Genomic DNA, 20,467 nt, shown 5'->3' on the forward strand with positions numbered 1-20,467 from the left:
CATTTTTAAAGAATCGGCTCATAAGACATAAGACTGCACTGTATGTTCGTATTTACTGAAAAGAATCGGCTCTTATGAAGCTGAGTGTTTTGATTTACAAAAAAGAACCGAATCATACGAGTTTTCAATGTTCGACAAGCAGTATTTCTGAATAAAATCCGATTATCGGTTCCCAAACCAGAAGCTCATTCGTTATTTTGATTGAATATTACGCTTCCCAATTGCAGTATGCAGTGAAAGCCAAGGATTGGAAGAGAGGCTGAGAGGGCGTGTGTGTGTGTGTGGTTAGCGTGTGACAGACCCCCTCCCTTTCTCCACCCCTTACCAGCACAAACAGCAGTGTGATATTTACATTTCAAACGACATTTACTCCACCTTCACCCTGCTAATTCACAACATCATACAATAATATTCAAGAAGCATCTGATAAATAAGACGCTGATCTGTTGTTTTCATTCTGGCGAGGACCAAAGCAAGGAATCGTTCATCGTCTTGTCGCTTGTGACATCGGGATTCGGGAATCGCAGGATTATGATGTTTTCTTGATGTTGTGTGTCGTTGGAGGTTTGGGTTGGATCTATGACGCCCTTTGGAAGCTGAAGACCCACTTTGAAAACAGCATTTTTAATTGTTTTGATAGAGATTATTCCAAGCAAACCGAGCAAAAATCATAATACTTAAAATATATCTTCTCGTGAGTGTAGGATATCGATAGATATACTGAAAATAAAAAGAATTTGGACATCAACTCCAGCCCGCAGTGATGCTCCAGTGTCTGGACTGACTTTTAATATGCGCACTCAGACGGAAATGGAAACCTGGACATTTTAAATCATTGATCACTTGGAACTGAATCATAAACATAAACTTGCAGCCATATCATAGCTCAAGTTGACACCCAGATGTGAAAGTGATCGCGTTTTCTGGGCTTCCCTGGTCTAAGGGATCACTTGTATTCATTATAAGAGCAGAACAGTCTTCTGAGGGTCCATCATGCCCACCTCTCGGTCCGGCGCGTGCTCGGTGGAATACTGGGTCGATGGCTCGCGCCGAGATGGGACAGTGGAGGATTTCTATAATATGGGGCCAGAATTAGGCAGGTAAGTGTATTACTGCATCCACTTTACATTCGTTTTGAAGATATTGTGTAAATACGTAAATACACACTATGTACCACCTATGATTTTATTTTTAATTGCATGACCTGTATTGTTTTTATGGCAATACTGGTTCATATATGTATCTGTAACATGAACCAATATTTGAGTGTCTAATAGTTGGTTTGTGCCAAAAAGCACAAATACTCTTTAGCCTGCAAAAAAAAAAAAAAAAAAAAAAAAAAAACTTAATTATAGCCTATCATTGTTAGAGGTTGACCTATACTCGGTTTGACACACACACACATATATATATATATATATATATATATATATATATATATATATATATATATATATATATATATATATATATATATATATATATATATATATATATATTAGTTCTTCTACAATGTTTGTGAGATATGTGAGCATCATAAGCCAAAAATTTATTATTACTAAAATCTTCATAATGGATATATTATTTTTCTTTTGTTTAAGTAGAACTTGTTATCATTGTTGTTGTTGCAGGAATATTATAACTTGAAAAAAAATCTGAATAAAGAACAATGGTTTTCGTTTTTGTTTTAAGAATTTGTTTACATAACATATGAGTGTGTACTGTGTATATTTATTATGTATATATAAATATAAACACATGCATGTATATATTTAAGAATATATATATATATATATATATATATATATATATATATATATATATATATATATATATATATACCTCCCAGGGTTGTAGATGCAAAATGTTGAGCAGTTGATGCTGTCACCTGATTTTAGTCTGGCATCTTGGCTGTATGGCCTGGTGTGATATTATTCAGCACAGAGAAAGACTTCTATGGACCTAATTGTTTTTTATGTATCTAGTTGCATTGTATGACTGCAAGTACTTTGATGTTTATCACTGATTATGCTGAGGACTGTTTGTCAGACACTGATGTGTTGAAGTGTTGGATAACAAGGGAGCAGATGGTGAAATGTTGACCTGCTCTTTGAGTGCTCGTCTGATTGAGTCATTCTCTGACCATGAAAAGCAAAGACAAGATCTGGGAGACAACATGAAGACACACAAATACTATAGTGTATAACATAATGCACCGGTGAAAAACCTTTGTGGTCTTTATAGCTGAAAGTTTGGACTACCAGTTTAATTTCCTTCTGCGGGTCTTGTGTAGGTAAATGTAAGATCTATAGGACCTTTTTAAGAACCTTTTTAAGAAGTAAAGAAAATGTAAGAAATTGAACACATAATATATATATAAATAGTCCCTAAATGTTAGTGTCCCATATTTACAATGTGTCAAAATTAGAAAATCAGAAAATACAGAAATAACTTTTTCTGTACCTTCTGATCACACATCACACAAGGTGATATGGGTTTATGTGTGTTTTAATGGTTTTGCAGTACAAATTTCTGAAGATTCTTAAATCTTCTTATAGTTCACCAAAAAAGGGGGGGAGGTGGTTGTTCAGCCAAAAATGAAAATTCTGCCATCACCAAACTTGTATTGGAACAAAAAATCTTTGTAAACTTTATTTTTTTTTTCCTTCTGTTGACAACAAAAAATAATAATTTTGGTAACCAAACAGTTGCTGTTAGCCACAGACTTCTATAGTTTCTTTCTTCCTTTTGGCTACCAGCAACTGTTTGGTTACCCACATTCTTTAAAATATCTTATTATCGCATGAAATAAACTCATACAGGTTTGGAACAACTTGAGTAAATGATGACCGAATGTAAATTTTTGGTTGGAACATGCTTACAAATGGGTTTTTGATTAAATCCAGAACAGATATCTGCTAATGGGCTCAGAAAATGATCCTAATTTAAAGTGAAAAAAGTTTTCATACCCCTTTGACAGATATTTGTTTTTGTTTTAACCACAAACTCACTAAGGAGGTTTTTTTTTTTTTTGCATTGCATTGCATTGCATTGCTTGCAACATTCATTGACATGAATTTAAGACTTTCCCCCCGATTTTAGGCCATAATTTGGTCAATGGTGAATTAAACATGCAGTGTAAATCTCTTACACCCTGTAATTCTGTATTCTTGCCTTGAAGATTTTCTGTTCTCAACAACACTGAATGTTTTGACTCAGTTGCCATGAACATAATAGTGGTGATGGGGGAGGAAGAATGTAGGTAAGAACCTCCATTATTAGTTGAGCGGTGGAGGTCAAAGTCGTGAAATGCCAACACTTTTCTTTCTTCAAACATCTTAGTTTTATTAGCATCTTCCAATCTGTCACTTTATGCAGTGTGTTTGTTTATAGAAATTGCTATAATGCAGTTATTGAATTTAAGATCTTTATTTAATTACAGTGCTACTAAATACAGATCGCTTTGTGTTAACCACCAGGGGTGCCACATCGGTTGTGTTTCGCTGTGAAGAGAAGCAAACTGAGAAACCTTATGCTGTGAAGGTCTTGAAGAAAACTGTAAGTTGAGTTGCGATTATAAAGATATTTTCATTTTTCCTGATATCCCAGAATGACTGTTTAATGTTATGTTCATTGTGTCATCCACTCAGATTGACAAGAAAATTGTGAGGACAGAGATCGGAGTCTTGCTGCGTCTCTCTCATCCAAATATTGTAAGATATTTATGTTCCTGGCAACATCACATTGTTCACATTGTTATGAAATATTTCACATTCATTGTATTCTGTGAGAATATGGATGAGCTCGTTCTGACGTGACTGTTCTCACTTTGTTGTCTTTCAGATTCGTTTGAAGGAAATTTTTGAAACCGAGACAGAGATCTTTCTCATCCTAGAGCTGGTGACAGGTGGAGAGCTCTTTGACAGGTATGATGTGCTCCATAAATGAAAGACAATTCAAATGTGAAACAGGTTTTCTGACATTCATCATCGCTTTAAAATAGTTCACTCCAAAAGATGAGAATTCTGTCATCATAAACTCACCCTCATATTACTCCAAAACTGTATGGCTTTCTTTCTTTTGCAGAAACAAGATATTTTAAAGAATGTTTTGTGTGTCCCTGCAATGAAAGTCAATGGCATCTAAAACAACTTTCACTGTACAGAAAAAGAAAAGATTTAGCATTATTAATTCACGAGTATATTTTATTATTTATTATAAATTTGTTAATATTTCTAATGTTTAACATTAATTTTTTTTCAGTTTGCATTTTAATTTAGCTTTTTAAGCTCTACTTTTATATCAGTCAAGTAATTTTAGTACTTTATTATTTATTAATGCATTGTTTAAGTTTCCATATTTGTTTTCCATCTAATCTTTATTTTTTGTGGAATTACAAATAAAGGTGAAATAAGGTAAATATTTATTAAAATAAAATGATAAAAAATTACTTCAGCCTTATTTCAGTTGCCAAAAAAAATTATGGTAACACTAAGTATTTATGTATAATGCATTATAACATTTGTTTTAATGCCTTAATTATACCTTGTACTGCACCTTATAATGCACTGTACAATCTCATGAATAATTGTAACCACAGTTAATACATTTTACATTATAATTAAAATGCATTATACCCTTTAAACCCGTTTATAATGCATTATACAGAAAGGTTACCAAGTAAAGTGTTACCAACATTATTTTAAGTGTTTTAGTTAGTTAACTATAACAGCACTGCACAGAAGAAAGAAAATCCAAATTTGGAACAACATGAGGGTCAGTAAATGATGGCATCATTAAGCTATGCGATTTATCAAGAGATGATCTGCCACAATGCAATGATATTATGAGGGCCTAATGTTTCTCCTTAGATCTTGCGTTGGTCCTCAGCCCAGGAATCTAATTTATTCTTTATCGTCAGCACCTCCCTGGCTTAGGGTCTTAAAGCTCAGTGGGCTTTCTGTCTTTTCTTCTACCCAGCAGTGAGACGTAATTGAATAAAACAAGTTCCCGATAATTGGTTTAAGTGGGTTTGGTGCAGAGCACGAGCAGGATGTGTTTGCCTACACACATCCACACACTGCTAAACAGAGCACTAAATGCTGCCAGATCCACACACACAGACGCCTAAACTTCAGCTGTTCATGTCTGAAAACATATGATAGTCTATATACGTGCTGTGATGTTTTTTATGCTGAATTTGTCATGTGCTGTTTCAGGATTGTGGAGAGGGGCTACTACAGCGAGAGAGATGCAGCTCACGTTATCAAACAGATCCTGGAGGCTGTGGCGGTAAGACCAAATGAATCATGGGATATAATAATGTGCTTTTCCGCCACACAGAGATTTGCTATTCATGTTTGAAAGCCAATAATGGTAATGTGGATGTTTAGCCTTTAAAGAGGAACACAAAATGGCTCTTTTGAAGATAAGATGTACTGGGTAGACATACTCTAATATTCACAATACAAAAGTGCAAAAATGCTACTTTCAGAAACTGCCATGGTTTTGATGCCATTCACTTCCATTGTAAGTGTCTCATGTAAGCTTGACAAGTGCTTTTCTTTAAAAATAAAAAGAAGTATCAAAATTATTAAGCCACATATGCTGTGATGTTCTATAAGAGTACATTAGTGCAAGTCCATTTTTTCAGCGGCACTGGTTCCGGAAGTATTTTTCCCATTAATTTACCCATAGGGATTTAAAAAAAATGCTTGTTAAAGCATTATAACCATAAACCAAACCAACCAGCTATGAGGTGATTCACAACATTAAAAACCTTGATTTGAAGCAAAAAAAATTAATGAAAACCAGACAAAAAGGCAAGTCTCAAGACTGTGTACTTAATACTGTAGCTGTATGTGAATGTAAACGATCTGCAAAGATGTAAAGACAAAAGTATGCAAAATATGATGTTCTTGTTTCCCAAAAGAAAGAATAGACTCTGAACAACCTGGACTCTGACAAGCCTAAATGAGTTGTCAGTAAAGGTCTTTGCACACTGAGTCCGAAATTCTCAGCTGAAATTTGCATGTTAAAAAACAAATACGACCTTACGTTGATCACATTAATCACATTTACACACTGCCTCCAAAACTTTCGTCCGTCATGAAAAAATTCTGACCAGGTTCGATTTTCTGCCTTTTCACATTCCTTAACAAGTATTTTGATAGGAAAGGATGACGACTACGAAACAACCAAAAACTCAGTGTGCAAGGACCTTAATTCGAATCGCACTTCCAACATGCACTGTACGCTGAAGACCAATCACAACAGCCTGGGCCATGTGACCAATCAGAGTACACTCACAGAAAGGAGGGGTTTGGAGAGACTAAATCTTAGAACTGCTTCGAACTAACTGTTTGAGAATCGTTGGAAAATGAGGTGATATAAAATGTATATTTTGAGAAAACTAAAGTGTTTTTTGACCTTGAATGCATGTAAATCTGTTCTTTTGAAACAAGATTAGAAGGCTTAAAAATGGCATAAAAGTGGCACTTTAAGCTAATTGCAGAATATGCCTATATATACAAATTATGCCATTCGCAATGATTCACGGAATTGGGTGGAGTGTCTCTTTTGATGTGTTTTGCTTGCTGATTGGAATTTTCTGTGCAGCATCGTGGGTAATGTAGTTTCTCACCACAAATTCTGCTTTCAAACATGATTATTTTAAAAATCAATTGAACGAAGGTGAAATAATATAACCAGCATTATATGATGGTACGTGTTATGAAGGACACAGTTATTTAAATGCATTCTCAGCCGGAGGATTACTGTGTAGCCTATGTGTTGGCATGTCTGAACACATGTCCAGTGATGGGCTGACAGTGGAGGGGGTTGGAGATGTGGGTCAGTCTTGTCGTCACTCAAAAGTGAACGGTAGAGTAAGCGGATGTGTGTGCAGAGCTGCTAGTGAAAAATAATCTTCTCAGGAAAAAAAAACCTTGCAATTTTTCCCCCCGGTTTTTAATCTCTCTGAGCAGGAGGAATGTGGGCTGGCGTTACATAACAGCTCAGCAACCTGACAGAAACAATGCAGAGGCCACATTTATGTGTTAAATGTTTGTGTGTGCCGATCGGATCTGCTTAATTCACATGGTCTATAGCCTTATTCGGACGGGACTAGTTTTACAAACTTGGTCATTTTGTGTTTGTGAAATTTGAGAAATTTGTGTTTCACAGGCGTACTTGGTAAATAATCCCGTACTAATCTGCTACGTCTGTGCTTCTCTCACATAACCTCTGTAATAATTCCAGAGCAAATTACCTACTGTTTTTCAACAAACTCAGTGATCCTCTGAGAAGACTAATCCCATCTGATTTTTTTTTTTTTACAGGGCATTTCTTTGTGTGTTTTGGCCAATGTGAATTAACGTAGTCCGTGCACGTTTGATATATTTAATGCAAATAAATCAAATATATAAAAAATTATTGATAGATTTAATAAAAAAAAATCATATTAAATAACAATAATAAAATAAAGAGCCAGATCACATATGTTAAAAGGTTACGACTGGCCACTGTAATATCAGTGTCAGTTAAAATACCTTTAAGGGACTTTGGTTAAGATTATTTACGTTCATTTCTGAACTCAATTAGGCTACATAATGGTTTAATTACATATACACCTTTGTGAAAATTAAACATGGGTTTATAAAAAAAAAAGTTAAACTTAAGTAACCACACTTTACCATGGTTTCACTAAACTAGCCATTTAGCTTCACCATGGTATTTGTGTGATTATACTAATAATAGTAATTAATCCAAATGACTATCCACCTTTTTCTTGTCGTACAAATGGGCGCGGCCATTTGTAAATTCTATGGGTCTGGCTTCCGGTCTCATCTGCATCCACTCCGTACAGCTATTTTTAGCTGAACAATAAGCTACAGTTTGTCTTGCTGCTTGATATTGAAAGTTGGTGTGTCTTGTCATATTGTATTTTCTTAATTATAAGCACACTGGTTTGTACTGCAAACCGTTTTACCGTTTACTGCACGTTGTTATTCTCCTCGTTATTTACCTAAAGTGGCTAATGAACCAGAACCGCATTGAAGAAAAAGGAGGACAGGCAATGCACGCATGATCTCTGTGCAGGGGCGGTTCTAGTGAGGGATGTGTTGTGGGCCTATTGCAGGCCTGCTTCACCAGTATCGTGCCTGACACGGCACTGCTGATACTGTAGGTGACATAGAGGGAGACCACCAACAGACCAGGCTCTTGTTTTCACGACAACAATATCGATACTTCATGTTGAGCATAAATATAAAGCCTACTGATAAAGGACACCGTCAACAGTATTGATGGCAAAATAGACTATGTTTGACAGGTGCAATATTTGAAAATTGATAATTATTAATTTATTTTTTTCAAATGTATCTGAATTTGTACTTATGAAAATCAAATAAAACAGGGGATAAAGGTGGCCAAAGGGGGAGAGTGTCCAAAACAAACGGGGGATCTGGTGTCCTCGTCGTGCTGCGGGGTTCGTGTGGTTCGGGCAGTGTTCATAGAGGAAGGGTTCAGGTAAGGGGCGGAGTCCGGCGGCCGCACGCGCTCCACTCTTCGGTCCGGGGCGCAAGGGGCGGCGGCTTCCTCTAGCGGCCGCATCACTCTCGTTGGCCGCGGCGCTGGCAGGGGATGGACGGCCCGGCATCCTGGCTCCCATCCGGATTGCGGGTCCAGCAGCTCACGTCTCTGGTGGTGTGGGAGTCCCTCAACGCACCCTTCCTGGGCCCACGAGGACACCAGTGTGCATGCACGGGGAAGAGACCGGTCTCCCGAGGAGAGGCGAGTTGGGCTTTTAAGAAAAACCTCACCAGCTGCTAAATTCAAATCTGCGTTCACTGGCTGCACAGAGCCAAAGACACACACATTTTTAAAGCCCCTATGATTATGTTGAGTATATGAATGCAAGGACCAATCCGAGGCATTCAGAAGAGTCATTTCTGAAACACGCTGTTTTGTCACTGCTCTTGCTGGCTGATTGAATTCTCTGGCTAATTCTCTCATCAACAAAGTAAAGCTGTATGAATGTAAGTAAGATATTAATTTCACAGTAGTAAACAGCTTTAGAGATTATTATGGGAGTTTTTGAGAGTGCATGAACTCGCTGGACTGAAGTGAAGATGTTCGTTGATAATGTAAACATTCTTTGCTCCCTTTTTGTACAATAATAAAAAAAAACATCTGGTACTTGAATAAAAAGACGCATTTTTATGCAAAGTTAATATATTACACTATTATGTTAGTTCTACTTGAGAACTAACATAATCTATAAAGGTGCAAAATGCATGTACTTGCACATATTTGAGAATGAAGATATTCCGTGATATATTTTGGAATATTTTGAATAAAAAGAAAAAATTAACAAGACCCCTGCTGAAAAAAAAACACCATTAGACACCAATAGAACATTTTTATGGGGATGTAGCTCAGTGGTAGAGCACATGCTTTGCATGTTTGAGGTCCTGGGTTCAATGCCGAGCATCTCCAAACATTGTTTGGGGGAAGTCGTGGCCTAGTGGTTAGAGAGTTAGACTCCTAACCCTAAGGTTGTGGGTTTGAGTCTCAGGCCGGCAATACCACGACTGAGGTGCCCTTGAGCAAGGCACCTAGCCCCACACTGTTCCCCGGATGCCACAGCATAAATGGCTGCCCACTGCTCCGGGTGTGTGTTCACTGCTGTGTGTGTGCACTTTGGATGGGTTAAATTCAGAGCACGAATTCTGAGTATGTTATAATGCGACTTGTATTGGTTTTGTACTGGAAACTGTAATGAACTCTGTGGGTCTCTACTGGCAGAGATGGGCACTCGAGTTAGTGACTCATTCTCGAGTTGCATTTTTATAGACTTCAGACTTGACCCAGACTCGAGGAAAAGGACTTGTGAAAAATTCTAAAAAGAAACTCGAGTCTTAATCCTTATTTAACTGATATACAAAAGGTGGACCGCATCCGCACCCTGGCATCCATCCGGACCTGCCTTTTGTTTTTAACCCCCCTCATCAGAACGCTCTGTTTGAATAGGCATGGTGGATTGTAGACTTGGAAGTATACGCCCACTGATATGATTGGAAGTTGTATATGATTGACATCCTACATACTTTAGGTGGATGCTGCTTTGATTTAGGTTAAAAACGCATATATACTCAGTAAATCAAAAAATCTGTTTAACAGACAAAATTATAGTAGCCAAGTAATAAACACAGTTACACCTGTGTGTTGCAACATAGCTGTCAAATTCAATATAGTTAACACAGCACTGTCTTTTAGTTTAAATCTTTCTGAAAATCCGTGTGGAATTGTGACTTGTTTGTAAACACATCTGCAGTAAAATTAAGTGAACAAATGACAAACAAATGAGTTCGGTAACACTTTAGAATAGGTAACACCTATTAGTTGCTTATTAGCATGCATATTACTAGATTATTAGCCATGTATTAGTGCTAATTAAGAACATATTAATGCCTTATTCTACTTGAGCTTATTCTACATCCCTAATCTTACCCAATACCTAAACCTAACAACTACCTTACTAAATATTAATAAGCAGCAAATTAAGAATTTTTTGAGAGAAATGTGTGATGAAATAACGAGAGGATGCAAGGTGCAAGTTAACAAGTTTAATAATTGAGAGTCAGCGTAAAGACACAGGTCAGGGACAAACAATCAGGTGGTGGTGATGCGGGGACGAGATGGCGATCCGATGGTGGTGCAGTGAAGAGCGTGAATAGAAACCCAGGAACCGTGGAACATCCAGACGACACGAGGAACTGACAAAATCCAAACGACACGAAGAACTGACGAAATCCAAATGGAGAACTGGGCTTGACGAGACACGAGAGCAGGACACACACCAGGGAACAACCACAACGATCTGACAACATGAGAGGGAAAATTACTGACATATAAAGGGAGGTGAAATCAACGACAGCTGGTGACACTAATCAACACAACGAGTAACCACACCTACACAATTACACTCACACAGACACCTCAGTGAGAGACAGCCGATTCATGAACCGTGACAAAATGTCGTAGTTAATAGTTAACAAGTGTTACCTATTCTAAAGTGTTACCCAGAGTTCTTACTGACTTGGTCTGGAATTAAAAATAAAGTTCATCCACTCTTTCCTAATGTTGGGATCAGAAGGAATGTTTTTCCACATCTTCGCACTTCACAGCATTTTCTTATCTTCAGTGTCATCTTTATTGTATGGGCGGGGCTAAACAGGCAGCAATGTAGAATCAGGAGTTGATCTTCTTCAGTGAAGGAGGTGTTTATCCATACTAATACATCATAAAGTGGCACATTCCACAAGCTGTCGTTTTGGCAGACTAGCTTCAATATAAGCTGTTTTTAGACAAATGAGAAAGTGGTGAGGTCTGAAACAAGATGTTTTTTATAGTACAATGACCTTTTATATGTGAAAAGATCAAGTGAATTTTGATTTCTCAGGTCATGACCCCTTTAACACAAATTAATCATCAAAAAAGGACGATTTAATAAAATGAAAAAATACAATTTAATTAAAAGAAATTACAATAATAAATTTACAAAATAATTATTAAAAAAAAATTATTAAAATATATAAAAATAATAATATAAAATAATAAAATAATATAAAAATAATAATAAGATGCTGGAGAACAGAACTGTATGAATTAAAACAGAACTATAGAAATATCCCTTATAAAATAATACTATTATTTGCAGAAGTACATTTTTAGTATAGAATAGTAATATATCTCTGTCTTAATTTATTCAAGTTGTTTCGGTGAATAAACAAATGAATAAACAAATTTATTCATTTGTTTTGGTGGTTTGTCCCGAAAGGTGCAGTAGGAGAGCTTGGAAAATACTAACTTTAGCCTGATTGTCCCACCCTTCCTGCAAATTGCATTCCAAAGCCACGCCCCCTGAACACATAAACGCACACCAGATGACCAGAGACAACATTACTACATCATGTGTCATTCTCTGGTGAGAAAACTTTATAACACAGTTAGTAAAAGTACTACATTACCAGGAAGGAAGATCAGGTTGTTGATGTTTGTCTGCCATTCTCGCTTTGTTTACACAGCGTACATGAACACGCTGATGATGTATCCTGTCTGCGCCAACAGGGTACGCAGAGGTATGCAAATACATATTTGACAGGCAGGTAGGAAAGCCAATCATAATGTTCAGACCGAACATTTTGTTTGAATGAATATTTCTTGGTCCTACGCCTTCCACAGAATATATAAATACATATAAATACATTTAGACCACTTAACTTAATGATTTCTACCGGGATGTGAAGAGATTTTCAACCAGCATAACAAAAACAAATTCTGAAGCCAATCAACTATTGCACATTGAAGATCTTTGAGTTTCAGTGTGTTTGACGGTGGCTTTTCTCAAATGAAATTTTGTAAAGCTGACTTTCAGAGCAGCTCTGGAAATAAAGTATTTAGGAGACGCAGACGCTGAAAACACTGTGAGCATCACGTGTGTTTGAGTTTGTGTAGATGAAACTGTCACTCATTCACACAGAGACATGGCACTCACTTACTGTCACTTTTATTTCTCAATCTCAATATGATATTGTTTATCGTCAAGCCCTAGCTCAGCTAGCCCCCTAGAAAATGCTATTTTGACTTTGCAAACCAACTAGCAGCCACAGAAACAACTTCACATCAGTCTGCTAAATCACCTCGGAACACAGTGGCAACCACAAAGCAGCACCCTGGCAAACACCTTAGTGTTATGGTGGTGAGTCGACTCACAAATGTAGAAATCTAGCATTGTTTATAATTTTCCAAATTATTCAGCCTGATATTTAAACATCAAATAAAAACACCACCATCCCAAACCTGTTCGAAGCTTCTTACAGTGTAACAAAACTCCAGAAGCTTATTTCAACAGAGCAAAGAGTGTGTAGTAGAACTGACTCACCTCCGGTTTTCACACTAGTCATGTGCTAAAACACAAGAGTGACTCCTGCCGCATTCAATTTACACTCTGTCATTTGCCAAACACTTTCTGTACTTCTGTAGGGATCTGCTAGGCTCACATTTACCAGGAAATCATTGTCTCCTCGCCACCATGATGTACTGTTATATTTTTGGAATTGTGTTAAAGGAACATCATCTGTCTTGTGCCTACAAACACAAAATGAATTAACACGGGCTGACACCGTATGAGTCATCCCCGCACTCATCAGACTGCAGATCACAGACATCCATGCCTCGATAATGGAGAACAACCCCATGATCTCAACAGAGTGCTAGAAAAACCACTTTAGGGAAGACAGGAGGCTTGAAAGGTTCAGGCATCTCTCATCCCAGAGACAGTCTGAATTCTGCAGCATCTGGAACCCAGAGATTGAGCCAAAAAGTCTCAGTCACCATGCAAAAGCATGGAAAAGTGCAACAAGGATATTCTTAAAGTGGTTCATTTTATGTTCCACAGAGAAAAGAAAATCATACAGGGTTGTTATGACATGAGGGCGAGTAAATGAGGAGAGAATTTTGATCTTTCAGAGAATTATTCCTGTAAAGTGAGGAGATGCTGAATACAGAGTCTGTCTCTGCCTTCATGACAGCTGTTTTAACAGAGAACTGCTCCAGACTGCTTCACTGAACTCATCTTCCCCACCTACACTCCATCAGGACTTCAGAGAACCGTGGATGTCATCTACAGTCACACACAATCAGACGCACAAACCTGTTCCTAGAGCTGTATAATAATTCTTAATGAATTCAATAAACATAGCAAATTACCTATTAGAGCAGCTCTGCTAAATGAGGGGCGGAGGGGGCTTTGCAGAAATGCTGATTACTCTGTGAGATGAAGAAAAATTCTTAATTTTTTCAATGTTGCTGCAGTCACATTTGGCAGGTTTTCACTGTTGATCCAGTTAATCCATGATGCTCCTTCCATGATTTAGTGAAATCCGGCAGATTCCACTGAAATTTGCCAAGGAAACTTTGTTATAAAGGAATAGTTCATGTAAAATTGAAAATTCTGTCATTGTTTACTCTCCCTTATGTCATTCTAAACCTGTATGACTTATGATATTTTGAAGAATGTTAAGATTGCATTTGTCCATATAATGAAAACATTGGAGATTGTTTTTAACCCCACCAGTGTATGGGGGTAGAGCATTAAAAGTAGCTAGTGTTACGTAATCATATTACTTTTTAAAAAGTAACTTGTAAAGTAATGCATTACATTTTAATTTGTAAGGAAATATCTGTGTTCATTTTTCAATTAAGTAATGCCAGTAAAAAAAAAAAGTCCCATGCCTTGACTGACAGCTCTCACGTTATCATGTAAAGGTCCTTGCACATTTCTGAAATTTTCGCATGTGTTTTTTTATTTTTTCATATTCGTCACTCTTTCCTATCAAAATGCTTGCTGTGGATGCAAAAATGCAGAAAATCGATCCTGGTCCTAATTTTTTTATGATGGATGAAATTTTTGGAGGCAGTGTGTAAACGTTCAGGCGAGAATTTCAGACTGTGTGCAATGGTCTTATGTGCAAAGGATTAGTTTGTGCTGTGTGAATATGATGCCTACTGTAGTTCTAGACTAAATATGAACATGTATTTACTCATCTCACTTGCACAAAAACAAATTCAGTATTCCTCTAAAATGAATACAGACAGTTAAATGCCATCTCTGAATATTATACAAACCTGTGATAATTAAATATGTTAAATAAGACAAATATAATTTATATATTTAATCCTATTTTACCATTGTCTTTTGCTACTGACCTTCAATGATCCAATTCAACCATGCTAAGCAAAAATACACATTTGTTTTTAGTTTTTGTTATTGCTGAATAGTGTTGAACTTTTTTCTCTTGTGTCATATTCTTAGTGCGATTTGTTTGAGCTGCACCCTCGACTGTACAGACATGAATGTACATTTCCATCAGCCTGATGTGTATTTATTTAACTTTTGTTGTGAAAGGACATAAAAGCTAAAAAAAAAAAAAAAAAAAAACTTATTTGTTTAAAAAGCAAGGCCTTTCCAGATTAAAAAAGTAACTTAAAAATAATGTAATGCATTAATTTCCGTAAAACGTAACTTGATATTATTGTCATTTTTATTACAATTTTGCATTAGAATTTAATTTTTATATTTTCTGTTTTCATTTACATTTTTTATTTTACATTTTTACACTTGTCATGTTTATTTTTCATCTAAATGAAGTAGTTTTTATTATTTTTTAACTAAATTAAAAGTATAAATGTTTTTCATTGGGAACTGATTTTTGTTATTTCTATATTGTTTATTTTTAAGTTAATTTTTTATTTTATTTCAAGTAACATTTATTTGCTCATTTTAGTTTTAGTTAACTATAATAACCCTGGTTGTGATACCTCTGTTCTGTTTATTTTGCAGTACTTACATGAGAATGGAGTTGTCCACAGAGACCTCAAACCAGAAAATCTTCTCTATGCTGACTTGTCAATAGATGCCCCTCTTAAGATAGGTAACAAACTGTATACTCATACTTTACATTGAATCAGTTACTATTTTGATGCAGAAAAAATTATCTTTCATTAATGAATGGATTTTATTAATTCAATCTTTTCTGTAATGTCCACAGCGGACTTTGGTCTTTCTAAAATAATCGATGAGCAAGTCACGATGAAGACGGTATGTGGGACCCCCGGTTATTGTGGTGAGTCAAAATGTAATTTAAAAAGTTTTATAGGGTTTTAATCACCCTATTACTGATGTCCTTATTTTTACACGTACCGCTGAGATAAAAGTCATTTAGTTGTCCACAAGCAAGCAGTTCCAGTGAATGACTAATAAAGTTTCATCAGTCAATTCATTTGCAATCATTTGCCTCTATTCTCAAATCCAGCTCCTGAGATCCTCAGAGGAAATGCTTATGGTCCTGAGGTTGACATGTGGTCGGTGGGAGTCATCCTTTATATTTTGTGAGTAATGCATTCATGTTTATTCATTTAGTGGTTGCATTAACTGACTTGAAAATGCACTGTATACCCATATTTCTCAGAAATATGAGAGGAACAGACTAAAAATTGACATCATTTGACGAATCAGTTCATGGAACATTCCTGCAGCTCAAATAATAGAGTGGTGCTCTCGCAACGCCAAGGTCATGGGCTCAAATCCCAGGGAATGCATGAACTGATATAAATGTGTACCTTGAAATAGGGTTATTATATCGAGATTTCCTTATTCCTTATTAGATCAAATTCATTTAGATGTCCGCATGCAAATTCCAGCTTACTGTATGACAATTTATCTGCAATCATTTACCTGTATTCTCACATTCACTTAGCATATGCATATAAGTGATTAATATTAAGGTGCTAATGTCATTAGCAGTTTCACAATACAGTTTTTTCAAGTATACCAGGATAACATAAGGCAAGGGCAGACACTTTTAATTTAACTAGTGAGTAAAAAAAGAGAAGAAAATATATGCTTTTTTTAAAAATGAATTTAGTGCTTTTATTCAGCAAGCATGCATTCATTTTCACTTTGAGTGTGTGATTAGTGATTAGTGATTAGTGAAGTGACATTCAGCCAAGTATGGTGACCCATACTCAGAATTTGTGCTCTGCATTTAACCCATCCGAAATGCACACACACAGAGCAGTGAACACACACACACTGTGAGCACACACCCGGAGCAGTGGGCAGCCATTTATGCTGCGGCGCCCGGGGAGCAGTTGGGGTTCGATGCCTTGCTCAAGGGCACCTAAGTCGTGGTATTGAAGGTGGAGAGAGAACTGTACATGCACTCCCCCCACCCACAATTCCTGCCGGACCGGGACTCGAACTCACAACCTTTCGATTGGGAGTCCGACTCTCTAACCATTAGGCCACGGTTTCCCCTTGACTTCAGTGTTCTGTGCTATCTGCCTCTGTTCTTTCTTCCTCTGCCCTCAGGCTGTGTGGGTTTGAACCATTTTTCGATCCAAGGGGGGATCAGTACATGTACAGTCGCATTCTAAACTGCGATTACGAGTTTGTCTCCCCCTGGTGGGATGAAGTGTCTCTCAATGCAAAGGATCTGGTAAGTACAGTACTGTGTGCTCACACATCATTATTGTCTTGTTTGTAATGCTGTTGTTCATGCACTGCTGACTGATTTCAGATGGGATGAGAAAGAACAGTCCACATCTCCATCAAAATATCAAAAGCTGACTCAGATGCTGATTTGATTATTCAATCATCCGAGCTTTTCCGCTCTTTGTTGATTCACCATTAGCTGTTGGTTATGTTTGTTTGATGTTGTCTGTAGGTTAGTAAGCTCATAGTGATGGACCCTCATAAACGGCTCACAGTGAAACAGGCTCTGGAGCACCCATGGGTGCTTGGAAAAGCAGCACGATTCTCCCACATGGACACAACACAAAGGAAACTACAGGAATTTAATGCTCGGCGCAAATTAAAGGTCAGCCACCAATAAAAGTGTCAAAAACTTGAAAAAAATGTAGTCTACTGTCGAGATTTGTAATGTCCTCTTTGTATTCAAGATGCTTGCATATAATTTTAATTTTAATCAAAGTTATAATTCAACTTTTAAATAACTTTTTTACTTTTATATGTGTATATCCTAATCTTTAAATATATTTATCAAGGTAAAAATATTGGGTATTATTCATTCATGCATATGAATAATGACTGACATTTTATGTTTTTTAATGTAGGCAAATGACTTTGATTTGGTGGACAAAAGTATTATTATTTTTGACAATAATTAAATATTCACAGGCATTTAAGAAGCTTTGAAATTTACTCTTTTTAATAAATTATAAAATATTATGCACAACTTAAAGGGATAGTTTACCCGAAAATGACAATTCTGTTATCATTTACTTACCCTCATGTCATTGCAAACTGATAAGACTTTAATCTTTGAAAGACAAAATTTTTTTTTTTAATTAAACCTGGAAGGTTTCCATCCCTCATCATATAAAGTAATCATAGCTCTTCACAAGAGTTTTATTAAACAACACAATTCATATGAATTTTTATGATGCCTTTATGACCTTTATAGCTTCCTTGGGATTTCAATTTAGATACACAATTTTTTAGGTTTCATTAAAAATATTAATATATAATTTGTGTTTCGAAGATTAACCAAAGTCCTATGGGTATTTTTGGGTGAAATGCCCCTTTAAACATTTTTTTTCATTACTTTCATTATTTTAATGAGGCTTCTTTCTTGATTATGATATCAAGAGAGTCGTGTCAAGCTGAATTTTTTGGCTTTATGCATCAAAATCCATTTAAAAACATGTTGTGTGTTCATGCCATTGTGAACACGAATTGCATTTTTTAATATAGTTAATATAGTTATAATTAATATACAGGCCAAAAAATAATGCCATTGATATTTAAAGAGGTATTTCACCCAAAAATGAAAATTCTGTCATGATTTACTCACCCTCGGTTTGTTCCAAACTGGCTGTGAAACATAAAATAGAATATTTTGAAGAATGTTTGCAACCATTGACTTTCAATATACGGGAGAAAAAAACACTATGGAAGTCAATGGCTACCGTTTAGTTGCACACATTCATCAGAAGAAAGAAACTCATACAGGTTTGGAACAACTTGAGAATGAGTAAATGATGACAGAATTGATATTTTGGCATCAAATGTTGTTCAGTGTAGCATATTATGCTATGATTTCTAAACTTTTTTTACTAGCAGAATCGTGAGTATTCTATTGAAGCAGTGCACAGTATTCATGAGTTATTCTGTCCACAGGCTGCTATGAAAGCTGTGGTTGCCACAAGCCGGATGCATGAGGGCTCACGACGACGGACGGACAGCTGCGAGATGCCCAACGCCGACAAGACCTCACGCCAGAGCAGCATACAGAAGGACAACACGCTGGATTCTCAAAGAGAGCCCATTCCCATTAAAGAGGGATCTGAGCAGGCTGAAGACGGGCCCCAGAGACCCTCGAGTGGCCCCCTCCACCCTACCCATAAATCTAAACCTCCTGGCCCCCCTGGCCCCATGCCCACTCGCCCACCCCTGATAGCAGAGGGACACCGGCAGACCTCCGTCCTTCCAAAGGCTCCAGTGGTTCGGCCCAGGGTGCCCAAGAAGAGCTGCTCAATGGATCCCGGAGGCAAACACGAGCCTTCGCCAGTGAGCACCACCCCACCAGGTCCCAAGAACCTCAGTAATGGTTTCACCATGAGCTTGGAAGCGGGCGGCAGCACAGCAGAATGTCAGTAGCCTGGATGATCTATAGATTTGGATTCACGTAGAAGACAAATACGATGCTTTGACAACACACTGAGAATTTCCTCTTCCATTTTTTCATCATTTACTCATTTACTATTTTGATACTGAACTGATGTATGATGAGCTCTTCATATGGAGGCATGTGGCTTTCTTGGCAACTTTAGGTTAGTGGCACAGCAAAAACTTTCATTTTTCTCTTTGCACAAGCATTGTGAATAAGATTGTCTCTCATCAAAACTGAAATTCATTTTGCTCTTTCTTCTTTTGCTATCATATGCAACTGTTCACATAATCCTCTATAAAGGTAGTGAGGATCATGTATCTGTGATGTTGTGATAGTATATATTTGTTTAGGAATGATTGATAAAAACCCAAAAATGTATATTGCATACACTATTCATAAATTAATATATAGATAGATAAATATATATATAAATATATATATATAATGTATCTTTTTATGTCTTTCCCCAGTTTTAATTCAGACTTTTTGTATTAGCACATTACAAAAAAAAATGCTCTGATGGTTTGTAAAAGCTCTAAAAGACTAATGGAAGATATATGTAACGGATTATGTTTCTCCCGGCTCATCTTTGGCAGAATTGATGTCATTCAGGGTTACCACCCCCTTCTTCTCTCTTCAAGACTTGGGAAGGTTTTGCTGAAAATTGCACCTAAACTGCCACTGTACTATAAGAAATCTTCTCTATGAGGTGGAATTAATACAGCCACACTGTCTACCTCTTCTACTGTACAGGGGCTTCCAACTTCTCAAATAGGAAATTCTGTAGAGATCTACTTTTAGGATAGTAGGCAAGGAAGAATATTTTTCAATGTTGAATGTCGAAGGGCTGTTTTTGTGAACTTTATGTAGGCTACATTTATCTGCCTCTATGAACATGTAACAGCATTGTGAAATGTTTCGATATATAATATAGTTGCTTTTGTTATTCTACTTTATTTTGATCTTTGCCAAGCAAGAATGAATGCTTTGTACATACTGCTGACATAAACAGTAGCCTAATTAGACATCACTGGAACATTATGGTTATGTATGAATAATATTACTATTTTGCAGTTAAGCTAAATCACAGAATTCTGTGTTCTAATGCAAGCCGGTGTAGATGCTATTTATGTTTCAGCAGAAGTTTCCATGTTTCCAAGATTAATAAATTGTGCTATCAGATGCTTTCTACTTTTTGAAGTGAGTTT

General features: G+C 36.6%; 1 protein-coding gene across 1 annotated transcript; it reads left to right on the forward strand.

The window, feature by feature from the left end:
• The first annotated feature begins 307 nt into the window (after window positions 1-307).
• Window positions 308-20,446, forward strand: LOC132126678 (calcium/calmodulin-dependent protein kinase type IV-like). Its single transcript, XM_059538100.1, has 11 exons — window positions 308-1,100; window positions 3,480-3,558; window positions 3,651-3,713; window positions 3,844-3,926; window positions 5,220-5,292; window positions 15,407-15,497; window positions 15,615-15,689; window positions 15,879-15,954; window positions 16,937-17,063; window positions 17,292-17,444; window positions 18,767-20,446. The coding sequence occupies exons 1-11, from the start codon at window positions 994-996 to the stop codon at window positions 19,244-19,246; spliced, it is 1,407 nt and encodes a 468-aa protein (XP_059394083.1). The 5' UTR covers window positions 308-993; the 3' UTR covers window positions 19,247-20,446.
• The last annotated feature ends 21 nt before the right edge of the window (window positions 20,447-20,467 follow it).

The sequence above is a fragment of the Carassius carassius genome, chromosome 44, assembly GCF_963082965.1.
Source record: "Carassius carassius chromosome 44, fCarCar2.1, whole genome shotgun sequence".
NCBI classification, from domain to species: Eukaryota; Metazoa; Chordata; class Actinopteri; order Cypriniformes; family Cyprinidae; genus Carassius; species Carassius carassius.